Below are 19,000 nucleotides of genomic sequence, written 5' to 3' on the forward strand. Positions count from 1 at the left end.
CCAAAAACTTCTCTCGAGTCTAACAAATTCAATTTGTCAGGCCTGGCGCGCCTCGGAGTGCGGCTAATCCATTTACAATTTCAAAGTAAACAAACAAAATGTATCTTCAGCCCGAGCTGCTCCGTATCTGAAGCTCAGCATCAGCCCGGCATCAGCTCGACGAGACATTTAGCCCCGGTTTGAGTTTGAATTTTCGTTGGGATTTCCAATGAAAATGCAGCGGAAAGTTTTCTGCCAACAGCCAGCAGCTTCATTCGGTAGTTTATGCAGTTTTTCCTGCCTACTTTTCACACACTCGAAGCAAAATACTTAAAACGTTCTCTAAAACAAAAACAAAAGCTAAAACTAACTGGGAACATAAACAGTGAGTATTGGCCAATTATTTTAGTAAACAAGGTACATTTTACGCAAATCCAAGTGTTCTTTTTCAAAGTTCTTAAAGCTAAGAAAACTTATTTTCGTTGAAATAATTGGATTTCCTACCGGTCTCTAGCTAAAGTTTAGCTAAGTTTATCTAAGTGAGGTAACTATTTCCTATATAATATATATACTGAATAAAGGCTTAGTTCAGGTTTCGAAATGAAAAATAATATAGAATTATTGATTAGTTTAGAGGTTAAACAAGTGAGTTATTTGAAGTCTGGGAACGTTTTTAGCAAACATGCGTGCAATTTTTTCCAGTGCAGGTGAAAGCAGCGACACGGCACTTGAGTAAAATAAAAAGCCCCATTCTTCTTACACTTTTCGCCTTGCCAAAATAAACAGTCAGCTGGTGGGAGGCCCTGGCGAAAGTTTATTTGCCCTTAAAGCTGCAGTTGCTATCCTTTAATATTCTACTATATTTTTTGTTTGCCCCTGAATTGGCCCAAACAAAAGGACAACTGTGTTGCAAACTAAAGCTTTGCGTTTCTGGTGCCAAATACTTATTCAGTGGGCGTGCTAGAGCCGACATCCCATATTTTAGTTGGAATTGGTTTTTAAGGCTTAAGTTCTTAAGTCTTCAAAATCACATTTAAGCCTTGATTTATGAGTTGTGAAGAGGGAATTTATGAATACTGAACGCTGAGTAAATATTGCTGGATTTGGCTAATAGTTAAAATTTTAATTCCTTGCTATCAGGCACTTGGAATTGCCATTTAAATTGTTCACATGTGGGGCATTCGAAATACGCTTATACTCCCGGGGGGCACGCCTCGATTTGTGTGCCAAATTTATTTGAATTTAATTAACTGCTTACAATTTAATTGCTTTTCCGGCTTCATACATGAATAGCTTTTCTTATACATTTAGAGAATTAAAATTGCCTCCTAAATATGAGGAATTCGCCCTGAAAGTTTACTTATTCAAAATGTTAACTATTAAATATACGCAATTTCCCATTTCTCCTCCCACGTTAATGCTCTTAATTAAGACTAAAATTACTCCAAACTTAAGAGCAACAAATCGGTCAATTAAATATCGCGCATACGAACCGTGAGCACGATTCCTCTTAACCTGAATTTAATTAAAACTGGCCCAGAATTTAATGACTTCCGTATGCCACTTGCAGTATTTATTTAAATAACAACCTTCAATAGCTCATAGTTAAGGTGGGTTGGCGCCTCCTTTGTAAATTGTACAAGTACATAACGCGAATACGCCCCGTGGACAAGTTTCCTTTTCGATTGCCGGGAATTAACCTGAAAATTCAATTCGACGGTTTGGCATCCAGGCAAGAAATCTATATATAGCTATGTACATGTGTACATATTTATATACCGAAGGCCCTTAACGTACATACATATATGCGCGTCTGTGTTTTTCCCCGTATTTTCGTGTAATGCCAGCGGCGGCAATTTCTTGTACAACAATTTGTGAGTCTGCTGCGCTCAGCACTCACGTAATGAGCATAAACTAAAGGCACAAAAAGGCTAACACCCACACACTTACAGGGCCCACTAACACCGAGATGGCCAAGAGAATATCGCGCTTCCGTGCACATAATTGGTGCAAAAAGTTGCAAAATTATCACGGAAGCAAAGCCGAAACACGTACATACATCACCGCCGGCGGACGCGAGATGGCATAATGTGAAGGGGGCACTTCCTCCGATCCTGCACTTCTCAAAAACCTGGACTTTACTTTTAGCTGAGATATTTCATTTTACTGAGATACCCGTTGCTTGGTTGTTTGTAAGCATTTGGTATGAAACTAAAAAGATATCAAAAGGATAGGTCAAAAATAAATAATAATTTTTAAAAATTTATTTAGGGATTTTTTGAATTATTTTTACTTTTATAGGTATGCCCAGCATGTAGTATACATATTTTATGGTTTTATCAACCCGTTAGGACCCGTTCGTTACAAAAATTTGGAAATCCTGTCCACCTGTCCTGTAAAATTCAAAATCTTTAGAAATTTTGTTCCGTGTTTTCCCTCACATTTTCACGTTTTTAGGCTATTTTAATGCGGAACACCTTGTGACCCGGCTGAGCCTTAAAAAACCATCGCTGGAAGCCAAAAGCCGGGTTCACTTGGCCTTTGGGCGGCCAACGGCCAAAATTTATTGAAGAAAAGTCAACTGAACTAATCCCCGACCCTAATTACTCATAGAGCCCGTGGGTTACAAACCTTGTCCAACAATTACATCCGTGCAAAGTCCTATCCACCGAATAAAAAAAACCGGAGCGGAAAGGCGGAAAATGTTTCACTTTATGTTAAACTGAAGAGTTTCCGCTTTTGGGTTTTTGGGCAAGCAATTAGCTCGCGCATAGTGATTAAAAAGTGGAAATGCTTAAGTCAAGTTGATTACATGACGATTGCAATCTACAAATGGTGGTCGTATTTACTGAGTCTGGAAAAATTATAGAAATGCTTTATTTGTATGTGCACTTAAAATTACTGTTGCTTTAATTTATTTTAAAGAGTAAGACCACATTTAGTTCCCTATATAAAAATCCTTTGATGAATCGAGGAAAAGGTTTCAATTGCATGTACATGGTATACTGCATGCCCTTTATTAATCAGTCATTCATCATAATTATTTTTAAATAAATTACCCTTATTCAATTGAGATGTCCCACTCGGCGACACATTAATTTACCTAGAACAGTGGAAAAAGTAATAAATTTCACCCCTTTTCTCGCTGCAGGAAAAAGTTCATTTCGTTTGCCCAAAGACATGTTGATTCACATTTAATTTAGTGTAAAAGGCAACTTCTTTTTCATTATTATTCATGTTTACCAACTAATAAAAAGCAAAACGTTTCACTTTACGCCGAAACTGGGGAAGACTTTGAGCCCCATGGGCGACTCAGAATTACACTGGCCAGCAAGAGTGCTATTAAGTGAGCATGGTGTGTGTGCGCTGGCCATTAAAAAGTTTCCTTTACCTCGACCGCCAGTCCCCGCTTTTCCGCTTTTCCGCTCTCCAGCTGCTTCTGTTACTTACTGGGTGGATACTGCTACCGATTCCGATTCAAATCCTGGTGGTGCTGCCATTGGCACCTGTGTGTTGCCAGTTGCCAGTTGCCAGTTGCCGGTGCAACTGAAAATACGTTTGCATATGAATTTTTCAAAATGTTTTTTCCACTGACCTCGTTTACGGGTCAGAGCAGCTATGAAAAGTTTGCCCTGCAAACTAAATTGCCGTTTGCAACCGGAGGAGGGAAGACACGGTAGCCGGCTTTGAGTTTTCCTTTCTTTCTCCTCATTTTTTATATTTTTAACATTTTTTCTTTTTGGCCAGCACTGCGCTGAACCCACTTCTTGTTTTTCTCTCTTTTGCCCCTTTTACACAGGCGGTGCAGCATATTGAAATGCGATTACAGGGGTGCCCTGGTGGCTCGTGGATTCATGTTCATTAAACATGCATAAACTCACACTAGCGAACACCCACTTACACAAGCACAGTGACACGGACACGGACACGGGGAAAGTGAGACGGAAATGGTTAGGACATAGAGATAGCACAAAGCTGTACGCTTGGAAAAATGACTGAGAAGTATTTTTAATTGCCCATCTAATAAGGGATTTGTGAACCCACCCTGCAAAAGTGTTAGCCAAGATGTATTACATGAACCACTTCCTACCTACCACTTAATACCTATTTCTTAGTAACTTATTTTCAGAACCACAAACTATTTAATGTGTAGGAATGACAGAACTCATTTCCAGAGCAGATGTCCCTAGGCACATGTAAACAGTTCAAAATTTCAACGCTATATGCTAATTTAAAATCAATTACACGACGTGGCGACGACACTTTCCCCAAAAATACAACAACAAGACTTCCAAAGCCCCCTGCTGAAATGTTCAAGTGCTGGCAGTGAAATTACAAACAATAGGCAAGCAAATAGCAATTGGAAATGCGTACAAGTCAGCAATGTTTGGCAACAGTTGGTGTGAAAAGTTTGTGCCTGTCGAAAGTGAATTTACTTACGACAGAAAGTTGCTGCCAAATACCAATACCAATACCTATACGAATGGGAAAACATCAAAGCCCCCAGGCAACGGCATCTTTCTATTGGCAACACTTTCAACCACACTGAGGAAAATTATTCTAGAGAGAAGAGAATAGGGAACTATTCACATATTATTATTAAACTAATATTCAAAATATTTTTCGCTCTGCAATCCATGTATTTCGGCAAAGAAGAAAGATAGAAAGAAAGTTTTATTTGAGGATAGTCGACTTAGCGATACCCGGTACTATACCAACCTTGCAGTACCTGTTACATTCTTTTCAGCAAGTGCATTATACCCGTTTATTCTATAAGTAACGGGTGTAAATATATAGGCTTAGGGAAAAACTTTTCTTACTACTACATTTGGCGACTCAGCAAACTGCCGAATTGAAGCCATCTGTCTGTGGTTGGGTGGGTTTAGTGGTTTCAGATGGTTTCGGGTGGTTCTCGGCTGGTTTCCCCCCAAGATGAGGTAGACTTAGTGTCATGTCTTCTTGCCTCCACGAATTCAGGCACACATATGTACGTTTCCCCGAAGGCTGGGAAATTGAAACTGGAGGAAAGCAACAGTTTTTCGTGCACTGAAAAAAACTTAAGAAGTGTGGGGAGGGAAAGCGGATAAACAAGAGCGAGCTATTATTATTAAAAGTCACGTTGAAATAAACCAAACATAGTAAGCATAGGTAGCAGAAGGAAGAATTCGTGGGAACTTTAATCAAACTGAAATTCAAAGAAGAAGAACTCATGCATTTTGATATTTAAACAGAATCATAAATAATAGTTGTAATTAAACTGAAATTCAGAGAAGAACAACTCATGCATTTTGAAATTTAAACAGAGTCATAAATAATAGTTATGTTAGTAACAAAAAATCAAAAATCAGAAATAAGCTATCAAAAAAGTCCAGCGCATTGACAAAATAAAATGGGCACTTTCTTATGCTCTAAAGGAAACGAAATCTACTGGAAGAGCATTATTATAATGGTAAACATAAAATTATACACCCTTTCGTAAACTATTTTTGCCCCATTGATTTTCCTCGGAGTGTTTTCACATCCGCTTTCGCAGCATAGCTATAAGTATACGAGTATGCGATTCAACAGGACCACATTTTCCCGGACACTTTCCATTCCTTTTCTTTTTATTTAACTTAAATAAATACATTCAAGTGGATACAGCGGTGGGTGTCAGTGCCACGTTCTTTATGGTAAAAAGTTCAGGCCGTCAAAGAAAAGTCGAGTGGAGTCGGCTGGGTTGGGTAAATATATGTGTTTGTTCAGACACACTCGCACAGAGGTACGTATGTACATAATTTAGTGAACTTGAAACTTGCCTCCTTCTCGTCCTGCGCCATATATATGTATACACGAACCTACATATTTGTATATCGGATGTCAAGGAGCTGGCCCCTTCAATAAAAACAGATAGAGGAGGTATATAAAGAAGGAGCTGAGGAAAATTTCATGCTAAGTAATTTATATCGGCGCGTACAGTGGTTGCCGAAAATCTGAAGGCCAGGATTCTTGCTCCATTTAAGTTTATTTAATTAAAATTAATTGCTTCGTCCTTGCACAAAATAAATTCCCTCCAATCAATTAGGTCCGCAACTATTACTCATAAGTTAGTGCCAGCACAACCAGAGAGATTTAATTGAACTTTTTCCATGAGGGAAAGACTAAATCATGGCAAAATATTTAAGCTGCAAAATGCCTTTCATATATGAATATGTAATGGTATCTTTTAATAACAATATATTTATTACCTAGGCAATAGCAATGATAATATATTACTATATTACTATAAGCCCTTTGCGTTTACAGCCTATTGTAAGGAGATATGCTAATCAAATTCTTTTTAGAATATTTTCTCTGAATGAAAAAAATTTCTTATGAAATGCCACAGTACTCGTGTGTATATGGCGGAAGAACACACATAAAATAAAATGCATTATGTGTGTATGAGGCAGCATCAGCAAGAAAGGCAGTATCAGCTTTTTAAAGATTTAAAAAATATTCCACGCAACGCATCGGAGAGCAGGAAATTGATATGCACTTACCGGCAAAACGGAAGTCAGAGGAAAAAGTAAAAATATAGTAAGATATGGGAATAAACCTGGACGAATGGCGATTCTGAGGAGAAAGCAGCTGAACAGCTGTAAAGTATGCTAAGAATAATACTGGAAGGAATGGAAAACCTTACCAGAAAGTACTGCTGCGAAAACATGTAATATTAACGATAATTCTGATGTCATATTATATGTCTTAATAGGTAATGTCGTAATTTCAAATCTCAATATAGTAAAATGCAAGATATACAAAGTAATACTACTTTTGAAAAAGTATACCGTATACAGCGGAATAAATGTTTAAATTAATAAAATGGTCAAATATTTTTAGGATCCGAAGCCCCAGAAGGAAACATTCCACATAATGGTAAGATTTTCTCGGTGTAAAAAAGAAGGATCGACTAGAATGTGAAGACTATATGACAGACCGGAAACATAGTACGGTTCCTCATTTTATATTTTCCATAGCTTTTTTGTTTAGCCAGCTGCGTGTAAATTGAAAGATAATAACGAAGGCGGAACAGGAACAGGATACGGGAAACCAGGTGAGTGGAGTGGCAAAAATGAAGCGCAGCAGAAAGATGTACCAAAATGCCAATGGAAATCCATTCCCCAACCTCGCATCAATCACACATGAACTCTGATTGAAAGCAAATCGCAGGTAAACAATGGATATAATGATGATGGGAAGACGTAATCGATACCCTTGTTCGTTACTCCTTCGAGCATTTGATTAAAATTTGTCGAGTTACCCAGTGTCAAAGCAATCAATTTCAAAGACAACAAAATTAATGTGTGACATTTAATATATTTCACTTGAGCTCTTTGTCATTTTCAATAACATCGTATAAGAAACAAAAAAGGAAATCGCTCTGGAAGGCTGAATCTTAAAAGCCTTGCTGTAATTAAATATTAAAAAAAAACTGGCAACGAAAAGAAATCATTTTTGAACATAAAACAACGAAACTATGGATTATTTTCTAATACTACTATTTTATACTACCTACAATAGGAAGACTTTTGAAAGAACACAGCTTTAAAACTAAGGGACAAGTTCGATATAATGTATATACGTACATTATAGGAAGTATGAGTGAAATCAATTTACTCTGTGCTAGCGAATTATAATTTTATTTATTTATATCTAGTAAATCTCGAATATTTCCAAATGCAATTGTAACATTTGATGTTGCAGTTGCCTTCCAGACCTTAAGCATCAACATAGATTTGTAAGTATAATATTTCTAAAAATATATTTTTAAAACTTCGTTTTTGATCTTAATCAAAACAACAATTTGTTCATTCATACAACCAGTGTATGTGGTCGGTCTGTTTCGCACTTACCGAAAATGTTAATGTTTGTACACTTTCGTTTCACAACCACAGCACCGCCGAATTTTTGAACGATTACCTCAAATTAAAAAAGCAATTTCATTTTATGACACTTATCAAACGCTTCACGCAACATAAAGCAGGCGGACCCTAAATAATTCTCGTTTAGAGTGCAAAATAAATCGCATGCGAATTAAACTAGACCAAACTGCAATTCACCTGGAATAGCAAACGCATCCTAGCAGCTGGCAAACTATCAGCTGATTGTGTAGGCGGGATGTTTGAGTGAAGAATCTTTAAGGATATTCATTTTTATTTTGTACATGCATTGGGTTCTTTACTGAACATATCAATTACATCAATTATTTCAGAAGATTCCTATACTAAATCAATTTATATATGACACATATTTGAAATATATGTATGTATATTTAGGTGAAAAAATGTATTTTCCTTATTACAATTTCGAGTTTGTTTTTACTTTTATGTTCATAAAATAGCTGCCATATTGCGAAGATAATTCGTTCAGCGTCCAGCGGTAGATATTAATTTCTTATTTTGTACACGCATTGGATTCTTACAGAACATACAATTATATCAATTATTTCAGAAGATTCCTATACTAAATCCATTTATTTATGATACATATTTGAAATATATGTATGTATACTTAGGTGAAAAAAGGTTTTTTCCTTATTACACTTTCGAGTTTGTTTTTACTTTTATGTTCATAAAATAGCTGCCATATTGCGAAGATAATTCGTTCAGCGTCCAGCGGTAGATATTCATTTCTTATTTTGCACACGCATTGGATTCTTACAGAACACACAATTATATCAATTATATACTAAATCAATTTATATATGATACATATTTGAAATATATGTATGTATATTTAGGTGAAAAAATGTATTTTGTTTTACACTTTCGAGTTTGTTTTTACCTTTATGTTCAAAAATAGCTGCCATATTGCAAAGTTTATGCATTCAGCGTCCAGCGGTAGTTACTTTGCTGGGAAGAGGACCTGCCGAACGTTTTAGGACTATTTTGAAGTTCTCGCTAACCGTGTAGTCCTCTTTAAACACAACAATCAGATTAAGTTCAAACTCTGGAAAGAAAAAAGAAAATAATGCTACGCGTAAGAAACCAATACAATTCTCACCGATTTTAAAATTCTTGGTGAGCAAAGTGGGGCAGGTGAACAATCTTGGCAGGACCATATAGATGGGTAGTTCCAGCTTCGGCAGCACATTGCCGTCGGCTATTTGAATGGTCTGGATTTCGGTGGCATCCTTGGAGTAGCCCTCGTCGCATCCGCAGGTTTCCACACGCACCAACTGCATCTCAATGGACTTAATGGCCGCCTCCGTGTGCTGAACCATAATGCTGCCAGTAATCGCAGTTGTTACGCAGAACTCGCTCCGGTCCAGACGCCCTGTGATGAGGAATCTCGGCATGGACAATCTCTCCTTGGCGCTGGCATTCTTCTGCAATGAATCCGGACTCAAACTGAAAGGAACCACTCTCCTTGAATCCTCGCCCAAAGCCAGTGGCTTGTATTGCACGCAGAACTGCTGAATTCTGGTCATGGATTTGCCAAGAAAATTCCTTTTTACAGTGCAAGTGAGTTGGTAATTCACGTTGATGAAAACACCGTGGTATGTTTCATAAAGAATCCGTGGTTCCTTTTTGCACACCAAAGGCAGTTCAAAATGGAACTCCGAACGGCCGGCGCTGAGTTTCCCGGGCGCAGATAACTCCAGACTATTCTGGAGCAGATTAATGGGTTTCACCGAATTATAGAAAGCATCGAAAAGCCCAACGGTTTTAGCACTTAATTGGAGATTAACGATTCCCTCCAGATACAAAATAATTCCTTCATGTTTTGTCTCCTGTGAGCACTGAAACTGCACGCAGCCCAATAGCATGTCCTAGGAAATATATATTGTAGTAAAATAGCACCATAAGTAATCGGTAAGTACTTACATTTTCATGGTAAACCTTATTCTCTCTCTTTAATTTAATATCGAATAGTAGTGAGCTCATTTTAATCAGTAAATGAAAACAAATAAAACAGCTGATGTATCCTAGGGCGATCTGGCATCCCTGGATTCAGCTGTCCAACAAGTGGACAGTCCCAAAATCGGGGAAACGAAAACAATCTCGTTTTTATATAAGTTTAATTTTAACATTTTTATTTAGCAACAAATGCCTCGCAATATCAATGCGGAGAGGGATAATCCCTGCCTGAAGGTTCGTTTGCTATAAGAAAATTAATAATTCTTTAATTATATATTTACAAAATAGGAACAGGAGCTTTCATTCAAATGTCTCAACAAAAACAACTTTGATCGCGACAAGTGCGAAATATATTTTGCAAATTATAACAATTGCAAGGAGTTCTGGGTGGGTTCTTCAATTAAAGTGATTGTTTTATGAACTACATTTTTTTTTCCAATAGAACAAAGTAAAAAGCGAAAGGAGAGCGAAGGGAATTGCTCCATATTTGCCGCCATTGGAAGAGCGCGATGCGATCAAAGCTGAATATATGAAAGAAAAACCCCAGCAAAGCTGATATATGTTCCTTCCTATTTAATACTTTTTGAATATAAATTAGCTACACAAGCATTAGAGCTATTTGTTGTATAGAGACTACATGAAGACTATATATCTTGTTTTCAATAACATTTATTTTCAACTAGACTTAAAAATCGCATATATCCCTTATATATGCCAAAACAGATTTAGCCTGAGCTGTGAATAGCATCGGCGCCAACAATTTTTAAAGCGGCCATGGACTCTTCCAACATGACCGTGGCCAATTCCAATTCCAGAGTCTCCTTCGGATCATCCAGGATCAGTAATTTAAGCTGAGGAAGACGATACAGGCAGGCCAATCCGTTGGTGGTGATTTGGGTGCCCGAAAGGTCAAGCACTTCCAGGTGGGGGAAGCCACTTCCCGAAATCCTATCCAGACACCAGTCATCAAAGTGTTTCACGTTGTGAAAGGACAGGAACTTAAGGGAGTCCAGGCAGCGCAAGTTTTCCAATCCTTCGTAGTAGAGTTCCATGTTATCACACCTCAAGGCCTCCACTTTATAGCGGGGATCGAACTTATTAGGCAGGTTGAATTCGCCATCCTCGGTTGCCCGGCGCCAATGATTATCGTTGACGAATTTGACGGCCCCGCCGCGGTACAGTATGAAATGAGCCGCAGCCAATTCAGCGCCCAGAATCTTGTGCCTTTCCGGGACAAACTGCTGCATGTGTCGCTCAACACGCTCCTCCCGGTTCTCCAACCACTGTCGTATGTTCCTAGGACTCAGATCGATTGGTTTCTGCATCATCACGATGAAATCTGAGTTTTGCTCCGCATTGGAGAACAGCTTCAGCTTGCTGTTCCAATCCTCCGGCCGGTCGCCAATCGGAGTGCGCCACTGAAGCTTCTGCTTATCCGCTGCCAATTCCGCGCGGATCCTCTTCACCGTCGCACTGACCTCCTCCTCGCCCGGCTGTGCCTGATTTATGGGCACGGTGGACGCCGTTCGAATGCCACATCGCCCTAAAGAGGGAAATCCACGCGACACGCGCTGCAACATTCTTCAATTGGGATTTCAATAAATAAATTTTAGTGGGCAAATGTATTAGAGATGCACATGTTATATGAACTGCGACGTGTCACGACGAGAACTTAACTATACGATAGTTTCTCTATTACTTATATGTTTATTTATTTATTGATTAATAACAAATGCATTTATTTTTTTGATACCATAAGCAAACAGAAAGCTGTATATATTACATTATTAAAGATGAAAGTTCAAATAGTATAATTATATAAAAATACAATATTTTTAACAGTCAGAACAAAATATCTGCTTATAAATTGATGGCTTTATTCAAGTTCATGCGTGACTCACGAGATGGGCGCGTGAAATCACAGCAGCTGACGCATCAGCTGCTAGCACTGAATTCTTCGCCGAGTTGGCAGCACCGCGCTGATGCGACGCCATTTTGCTTTAGCGTGCTGTCAAACGCTGAATTTCACATTTCCACCACAAGAAAAAAAGAAGAGAAGAAAGAAACGCAGACGACCTTTGCTGAAGTGCGTGAGATACCACCGAAAAAACGAGCTAAATCACTTAAATGCTGATTAACCGCCAGCCAAACTATTGAAACCAACGGCAGCTTGGCGAACGCCGCAGAAACCTGCCGACAATTACGTGAACCAACGCAAGGGCACCCGTGCAATTGGCATTTTAATTGGCGACTTTAGCTGCGAACGGCGCGCCGAAAAATGGTCAATTCGTCTGGCAGCGAGGATGGCCAGCTGCGGAGCCCCAACGATGGGCATTATCACAGGTGTGTATTATCCCTGGGGTCTGGGCAAATTCAGAGATTCGGTGTTCTCAATTTGCGATTCATGGAAAATTGTTGCTGCATACATACAAAGAGGCGTACATATACACACGGGTGCTGGTTGCACGGCGGGAATTCCGCTAGAACTCTAGCCAGATTTCTTGTGGTATCCCGCCGTTGACATATCTCGCCTATTCATACAGCTGCGGTCATGATAATAGTGGTCAAGAGTATTTTAAAAGCATACATCAAATTAGTTTGTAATAAATAATTGGTCCTACCAAGCTCGATTATGTAAAAAGTATAAATATATTTGAAACATTGATAGGGAATTTACCTTATTTTTTCCTTTTTAATGTCTCATAGAACAATTTAATTACTTTCCAATCAGTTCAATGGTGAGGAAATCTAATTTAAATAATACGCAAACGTGTTTATGCATTGACATCATTGACAAATCCAACTATTATTTTGACCACATGTGTACCAATAACTGTTGCATGTGTGTATGCAGAGGGTGGACAATTTTCCCTCCACCATCTTTATTAGTTGACTATAACGAATAGTACATGCTAATTTTTTAATATTGATACCAAATTTGCGTTTGTAAAAAGAACATTCGCTCCTAATATATATGTACATGTATATCACCCCAACATCCCTTTCGCGCTTGTTTGCTCTTCTTGATAATGATAACAAAAATACCAAACCAAAAGAATACAAAACAAAACCAATTTATGACGATTTAAAATTTATTGATTTTATTGAACTGTTTAATTGACTTGAATTTTTTCGTTGCAAATAGGCCAAAAAGTGTGTACTTGTCCCATGACCGAGGCGCGCGATGGCCAACAACAAACATAATAATAATCGTAATAAAAATAAAAAAAGAACCAACAAACCTATTAAAATAAAAAAAAAAAAAACAAAAAAATGCAAATTTAAAACGAACGAAAACAGTGCAAGCTATGTGCAAATTCGAGTTTAAAACTGTGCACCTGCAGTGTCAACGGCAGATGGGACCGAATCTTCTCAAGCCAACCTACACTAATCTCGCTTGACCCGCCGCTGGCAAGTTAAATGTGTTCCGAGAACTGAATACCGAAAACCCGAGAATCGGAATAGAGATCCGATAAGCTCCGAACCGATGGATCGATCGATTCGATCCCTCTCATGTGCTGCTGGCGGTAAATTGTAATACTCTGTAATACTCTCAATTGAATGAACACACACAATATTGTACTTATACTACTTTGTTAATGCCTCTTTCCAAGTCCTGTCTCAATGTCTTTCGTGTCTCTCTGTCTCTCAAAAGATAACTACTCCCATTCCCAGCAGGTTGCGCAGTCAGTCGTGTAAGTGTTTGCATTTTACAGCCCTTGGGAGCTTTGGAGCTCCGAGCTTCATGGAATAGTTACGGGATCCGGGATCAGGTAAGTTCTCCATTTGATTGCACTCAATGGTGGGTCGATTTTCATTTTATATCATTTGTATATGTTTATATACATTCCTATTTACACAATTTAGAGTCACCATTTACCAGATTTACAGACTTCTTATTCGAACATTCATTCTTAAACAACCCAATGATTGCTTGTCTCCATGACTTCCAACCTTGTTTGTCTGTCCTCAAATCGACTCACCAAATTTCGCTCGTTGCTGCTCAAATATGGAAAAAAAACGCCAATTATCTGAGCAACACCGAACAGATTGCCGCAAAAAAAAAATTCACTTATGATTCGCAGTACTGCACCAAAGTTTCTGTATCTAATCTCGAAAGAATTCCAGAGCTAACGTGGACTCGAGCTTTTAAGGTCTCCAAGGGCTAGTGTAAAATGTAATCCGAACACCGACTGCAGCAAAACACGCAACCTGCAACGAGCAACATGCAACACGGTCAGAGCAGCGTCTGGTCTACTGGGACTTCGGCAGGCATCGGTCCAGAATCATCAGCAGATGGGACACCACTTAAAGCATGACACCATAATTTTTGACTTTCTCTCTTACTTTTAGCCGAGGCGAGGAGGATGAGCACGAGGGGGACTCTGACGCTTTGTACATACAACCACCGCAGGCCAGCCGAGAATCAGGGTCCGGTTCCAGACGAGAGAAGAAGAAACATTCCCGCGAGCGTCGACGCCACAAGGAACGGGAAAATGTAGGCGGTGCAGCACCAGGACCAGAACGGGATCATCGATATGACTATCGGAGCCGGGAGGAGCACTACCACCACCATCATCGCGAACGGAGCAGCAATGTGGCTGCAGCTTATGCGAAACACCACCTAGGCCATGCGTACCATTACCCCCCGCCGCCTCAACAGCAGCAACAGTCCCTACCGCCGGTGCCCAGCTATGCTGCTCACCATCATCATCATCACCAGCATTTAAGTAGAGCTCGAGCCGCTCCCAGCGATTACCATTCCTATCCATCGGGCTATCATTCGGGCAGTCGGCACGGCGACTACCCAATGGAAGAGCCAACGCGACGCAGTAGTAAATACGCGGAGAGCAAGGATGCTGAGAGCCTGGAACAAGATCTACGTTCCAGGTTGCTAAAAAAGCGGCATAACTACGTTAAGGACTATGAAACGGAGGAGAACTATGAGCATCGGGTCGAAAGAAGTGATCGGCGGGAAGGGGGACGCAAGGAGCGTGAGCGGACTGGGCGAAGTACCCACAAGCAAAACCGTCACGACCGAGTCATTGAGCTGCTGGACAGTCCCGAACAGGAGCACCACCATCAGCACCAGCACAAATCGCATCGCAGCAAGTGGCGTGAGGAAGTTGAGGTCAGCAGACAAAAGATGCCCGAGGACTTGGAGCTGTTGGCTCGCAGGGAAAAACTTCTTGCCGCTGAACGGGACAACCGGCAGCGAAAGCAGACGGCTCGTGAGGAACTGGAAGCTCGTCGGGAGTTGCTCCGCGAGCGAAACGAGCACAGTGATGCACTAAGTCCAACAACAGTGGCTGCAAGCGTAACCGCTGGTCTAAACATTCATGTAAAGAGGAAGTCTAAGCCGGATAGCTATGAGAAGGAAATCAAACTCAAGAAGCGGCGGGACGAGGATATCGAGGTCATCCGAGATGATGACGATGATGAGAGCGAAGAGAGCGACTCAAACGAGGAGGATCTCGAGGAGGACAGCGCAACAGAATCTGGAAGTGAAGACAGCTATGCTAGCAGAAAGAAGAGCAAGATTAAATCCAAGTCACAATTGGAAGACGACGACGAGGATTTACCCTTGCCCGATAGTCCACTTAGCGTAGGTGACCTATACAAGTCACCCAAACAGCGTCAGCGATCTCGCTCTGTAAGCTCCAAGAGCAGCTCCCAGTCTAGTCGAAGCAGTCGGCCCAGATCCCGTTCTAGAAGTCAAAGCAGCCTGGAGGATGAGGTAGATCGGCGCGAGGCGGGAGCAGCTGGCTCACCCACCAGCAGCACGCGCAGCGAGGAACGCGGAATGACCCAAGAACAACCAGAAGAGAAGCCCGAGGAGAAACTTAAAGAGAAACAAAAGTCTCTGGAGGAGCAAATTCCATGCGATGACAAGGGCGTTCCCCTGCCCAACTATTATCCCGGTGTTCAGGGCTGCCGGTCTGTGGAGGAGTTCCAGTGTCTAAATCGCATCGAAGAGGGAACCTATGGCGTGGTATATCGAGCCAAGGACAAAAGAACCAATGAGATTGTGGCTCTTAAGCGTCTGAAAATGGAGAAGGAAAAGGAGGGATTTCCAATAACATCACTCAGGGAGATCAACACTCTTCTCAAGGGTCAGCACCCGAATATTGTGACCGTTCGCGAAATCGTGGTCGGATCCAACATGGATAAGATATTTATTGTGATGGACTATGTAGAACACGACCTGAAATCCCTGATGGAAACGATGAAGAATCGTAAGCAGAGCTTTTTCCCCGGGGAAGTCAAGTGTCTGACTCAGCAGCTCCTGCTGGCGGTGGCTCATCTCCATGACAATTGGATATTGCATCGTGACCTGAAGACCTCCAATCTGCTCCTGTCCCACAAGGGCATTCTTAAGGTGGGCGATTTCGGATTGGCCAGAGAGTATGGTTCGCCGATCAAGAAGTATACTTCACTTGTTGTCACTCTCTGGTACCGTGCACCCGAGCTACTTCTCTGCTCTCCGGTTTACTCCACGCCCATAGATGTCTGGTCGGTGGGCTGCATTTTCGCCGAATTTCTGCAGATGTTGCCCCTCTTTCCGGGAAAATCTGAAATCGATGAGCTTAACAGGATCTTCAAGGTAAGATATGATTGAGCTTTAATGTTTAGAGATTAAAATGTGCATGTTGCTTAATTGTTTTGACACTGACTTTCGATTTATTGTTCTAGGAATTGGGCACTCCGAACGAGAAGATATGGCCCGGATATACCGAGCTACCCGCCGTGAAAAACATGTTGTCACAGAACTCGCAGTTTACCGAGTATCCCGTCTCTCAACTGCGAAAGCACTTCCAGGAGAAGACCTCTGAAATGGGTTTGTCGCTGATGCAGGGTCTGCTGACGTACGATCCGAAACAAAGACTGAGCGCCGACGCGGCACTAAAGCACGGCTTCTTCAAGGAGCTGCCATTGCCCATCGATCCCTCCATGTTTCCCACCTGGCCGGCCAAGAGCGAATTAGGAGCCCGCAAGGCGCAAGCCTCGTCACCAAAACCGCCGTCCGGTGGCTCGCAGTTCAAGCAGCTAGGCCGCGATGAGCCCATCGCTGTGGGTCCGGGAAACAAGCTCTCATCTGGGATTATCACTGGCAACAAAAAGAGCCACGGCGCTGGTGGATCGTCGGCTAGCACAGGATTCGTCCTGAACGCTGGATTAACGCAACGCCAGTTGGCCATGGGACCGGGATTCAGTCTGAAGTTCTGATTCTGTGCGATTTTAGCCCATTACGATTACAATTAATTGTTATGTATAGTTAGCGATGTAAGTGAAAAATTTCGTTTAATTGTATGTGTAAAAATATTGTTCCATATATAATTTAAAAAGCCATACAAAACAATTAGGATGTATAATAAGTTTTCATTTCAAGAGCGGCCATCCCGTGTGGTGGGTAAATTTAGGGAATAGAATTATAGCTGACTATAGACATATCGGAATTTAGTCACTAGTTTTATTGTTAAACAACTTTCCGGTTCTGAAATTCTAACGACCAAAAGTTAACCCACCCTCTGTACACTCCAAATGCATCCACACCTGTAACTTTAAAACTTAGCCTAGGGAAATACCTTCGCTCTATCTGAAATACCTAAGTAGACCACAGATAGAAGTAAGTGCTTTGCCACGTGGGAATGTAATCTTTAAGGGGTTTGGCCACCACCTTAGCAATGGGCACACTTGTTGCCACAAAGTCGAGGATCCGCTCCAGTCTGGATTTGGTGAAGCTGTCATAGAACGGCGATCGGACCAGGAAGTACATGATGTTTATGCATCGCCTACTTAGCTCAAGTTTTTGCTGCTTAGACATGAGGTCGCGATGCTGACGATACAGGTGAATGCTATACAAATCGATGGATAATGCTACCATATACTGCTTCCAACTTCTCTGGCCGAACAACCCCATGGCGACTAGGTGGATTAGCGGTTTCGATATATACAGGTATTCGGCATGCAGGAGTTTCCGCGGAATTAGCGTCTTCACCGCTTCATTGTTGTCTATATGAAGCTTGAAGTCACGATACTGCAGGGGAGGAGCACCCTCCACCTTGCGAATAACACGGCCAGATCGCTTTAATTGAAAGGTGATGGAGTGCTGGGATTGCAGCAAATCGTTCGATGAGGAAGCCGCCCCATCCCCAGAATTTTTCCTCTGCTTGCCGACGGCCCTTCGATTCAGGGCGGCGATGGGCGGTGAGGTGATTATATCCGAGGTGGAGTGCTTCAAGATAAAGAAACGGCCAGCTGCCTTAAAGGCCTGTATTAGCGCTATCACCAACCACTTGCCGGATTGACCGAAAAGCCGGCGGGCTGATATCTCGATGAAAACCTCGCTATATTCGAGTGTCGTCAACGTGACCTTTAGACGGTAGCAAAGTTTCGATTGCAGCTGGATCACCGAATTCTCCTCGGCATTACGTGCCTTTTCGATGATCCGATCGTTATAGAACACCAACATGTTGGACAAGGTGTACACCAGCTCACTGACCACATTTGATGAGGAAATACGACCTGGAAGCCGGGCGAAAGAGATGAGTCTATAAGGTCTATGTAAACAAGGAGTTCATTTTACCTGCTATAAAGTAGGATACCCACTTGGCTGTTGTCTCAAAATCTCCCACCACATCCGGATTTTTTGCCACCCACGTCTCGTACGCCTTTAACATGCCCTTCAGAGTGTCCATTATATCCGGAAAATATTGCCTGTTCCTCCAAATAGTCAAAAAAATTAGGAATTTCGGTCTGCAGGTAATCAAATCGGTGCAGCTGCGGTGTTCTGGGCATTCGGTTAAGGCGTTAGTGCTTTCATGCTACAAAAAATAGAAGGTGACGCAATGTACTATGTAAACACAGGTAGTGTTGATTAAACAAAACCGTTTTTGGAATATTTAATCACAGGAACTTAAAATGTGCATAAATTGCTATAAATATAAATACGAAATACATAGTGTTATGTAAAGTCATAAGTACACCAAATGCATTAAATTCACTGCGGGCACGAGCTCGCCGAGTTTACAATTCCAAATATCACTAATTTGAGTGTACGTTTTGGAAAAAATTACAATTAAAATAAAAATGTATCATACGATGTGTTATCTTACTCACCAAATCGTAAAAAAAATGTT

The 19,000-nt window shown here is 41.1% G+C and overlaps 5 protein-coding genes across 9 annotated transcripts; 2 read left to right on the forward strand and 3 right to left on the reverse strand.

Annotated features, from left to right (window-relative positions):
* Positions 1-8,489: 8,489 nt before the first annotated feature.
* LOC6546297 (Down syndrome critical region protein 3 homolog) lies at positions 8,490-9,949 on the reverse strand. The gene is made up of 3 exons (XM_001973493.3): positions 9,828-9,949; positions 9,004-9,772; positions 8,490-8,949 (listed from the first exon to the last, which is right to left on the reverse strand). The coding sequence occupies exons 1-3, from the start codon at positions 9,885-9,887 to the stop codon at positions 8,828-8,830; spliced, it is 951 nt and encodes a 316-aa protein (XP_001973529.2). The 5' UTR covers positions 9,888-9,949; the 3' UTR covers positions 8,490-8,827.
* LOC6546298 (coiled-coil-helix-coiled-coil-helix domain-containing protein 7) lies at positions 9,932-10,507 on the forward strand. The gene is made up of 3 exons (XM_001973494.3): positions 9,932-10,094; positions 10,149-10,247; positions 10,303-10,507. The coding sequence occupies exons 1-3, from the start codon at positions 10,050-10,052 to the stop codon at positions 10,414-10,416; spliced, it is 258 nt and encodes an 85-aa protein (XP_001973530.1). The 5' UTR covers positions 9,932-10,049; the 3' UTR covers positions 10,417-10,507.
* A 6-nt stretch (positions 10,508-10,513) lies between these two features.
* Positions 10,514-11,534, reverse strand: LOC6546299 (distal membrane-arm assembly complex protein 2). The gene has a single exon (XM_001973495.3). It carries the CDS (start codon positions 11,438-11,440, stop codon positions 10,586-10,588), a length of 855 nt encoding a protein of 284 aa, XP_001973531.1. The 5' UTR covers positions 11,441-11,534; the 3' UTR covers positions 10,514-10,585.
* A 263-nt stretch (positions 11,535-11,797) lies between these two features.
* On the forward strand, positions 11,798-17,314 carry LOC6546300 (serine/threonine-protein kinase PITSLRE). 4 transcript variants are annotated; one of them, XM_015158630.2, is made up of 4 exons: positions 11,798-11,946; positions 12,006-12,203; positions 13,006-16,464; positions 16,554-17,314. In XM_015158630.2, the coding sequence occupies exons 3-4, from the start codon at positions 14,671-14,673 to the stop codon at positions 17,085-17,087; spliced, it is 2,328 nt and encodes a 775-aa protein (XP_015014116.1). In that variant the 5' UTR covers positions 11,798-11,946; positions 12,006-12,203; positions 13,006-14,670; the 3' UTR covers positions 17,088-17,314. The 4 variants fall into 4 exon arrangements, with proteins under 4 accessions (XP_015014116.1, XP_001973532.2, XP_015014117.1 ...); XM_001973496.3 differs by having other exon boundaries at positions 11,800-11,946; positions 14,214-16,464; XM_015158631.2 differs by having other exon boundaries at positions 11,801-12,203; positions 13,006-13,387; positions 14,214-16,464.
* On the reverse strand, positions 17,144-19,000 carry LOC6546301 (peroxisomal membrane protein PEX16). Of its 2 annotated transcripts, XM_026977199.1 has the most exons (3): positions 18,981-19,000; positions 18,448-18,685; positions 17,144-18,386 (listed from the first exon to the last, which is right to left on the reverse strand). In XM_026977199.1, exons 2-3 carry the CDS (start codon positions 18,557-18,559, stop codon positions 17,467-17,469), a joined length of 1,032 nt encoding a protein of 343 aa, XP_026833000.1. In that variant the 5' UTR covers positions 18,560-18,685; positions 18,981-19,000; the 3' UTR covers positions 17,144-17,466. The 2 variants fall into 2 exon arrangements, with proteins under 2 accessions (XP_026833000.1, XP_001973533.1); XM_001973497.3 differs by lacking the exon at positions 18,981-19,000 and having other exon boundaries at positions 18,448-18,723.

This window comes from Drosophila erecta, unplaced genomic scaffold, assembly GCF_003286155.1.
Source record: "Drosophila erecta strain 14021-0224.00,06,07 unplaced genomic scaffold, DereRS2 tig00000021-arrow-pilon, whole genome shotgun sequence".
In the NCBI taxonomy this organism is placed as follows: Eukaryota; Metazoa; Arthropoda; class Insecta; order Diptera; family Drosophilidae; genus Drosophila; species Drosophila erecta.

Excerpts from the sequence above, each read along its gene's own strand:
- LOC6546297 (XM_001973493.3), bottom strand. The coding sequence starts at position 9,887 with ATGAGCTCACTACTATTCGATATTAAATTAAAGAGAGAGAATAAGGTT. Across the intron at positions 9,773-9,827 it reads ATAAGGTTTACCATGAAAAT|GACATGCTATTGGGCTGCGT; the intron begins GTAAGTACTTAC and ends TATATTTCCTAG. Across the intron at positions 8,950-9,003 it reads CACCAAGAATTTTAAAATCG|AGTTTGAACTTAATCTGATT; the intron begins GTGAGAATTGTA and ends TTTTCTTTCCAG.
- LOC6546298 (XM_001973494.3), top strand. The coding sequence starts at position 10,050 with ATGCCTCGCAATATCAATGCGGAGAGGGATAATCCCTGCCTGAAG. Across the intron at positions 10,095-10,148 it reads GGGATAATCCCTGCCTGAAG|GAACAGGAGCTTTCATTCAA; the intron begins GTTCGTTTGCTA and ends TTTACAAAATAG. Across the intron at positions 10,248-10,302 it reads ACAATTGCAAGGAGTTCTGG|AACAAAGTAAAAAGCGAAAG; the intron begins GTGGGTTCTTCA and ends TTTTTCCAATAG.
- LOC6546299 (XM_001973495.3), bottom strand. The coding sequence starts at position 11,440 with ATGTTGCAGCGCGTGTCGCGTGGATTTCCCTCTTTAGGGCGATGTGGC.
- LOC6546300 (XM_001973496.3), top strand. The coding sequence starts at position 12,139 with ATGGTCAATTCGTCTGGCAGCGAGGATGGCCAGCTGCGGAGCCCCAAC. Across the intron at positions 12,204-14,213 it reads AACGATGGGCATTATCACAG|CCGAGGCGAGGAGGATGAGC; the intron begins GTGTGTATTATC and ends TCTTACTTTTAG. Across the intron at positions 16,465-16,553 it reads AGCTTAACAGGATCTTCAAG|GAATTGGGCACTCCGAACGA; the intron begins GTAAGATATGAT and ends TTATTGTTCTAG.
- LOC6546301 (XM_026977199.1), bottom strand. The coding sequence starts at position 18,559 with ATGGACACTCTGAAGGGCATGTTAAAGGCGTACGAGACGTGGGTGGCA. Across the intron at positions 18,387-18,447 it reads GGTATCCTACTTTATAGCAG|GTCGTATTTCCTCATCAAAT; the intron begins GTAAAATGAACT and ends CCCGGCTTCCAG.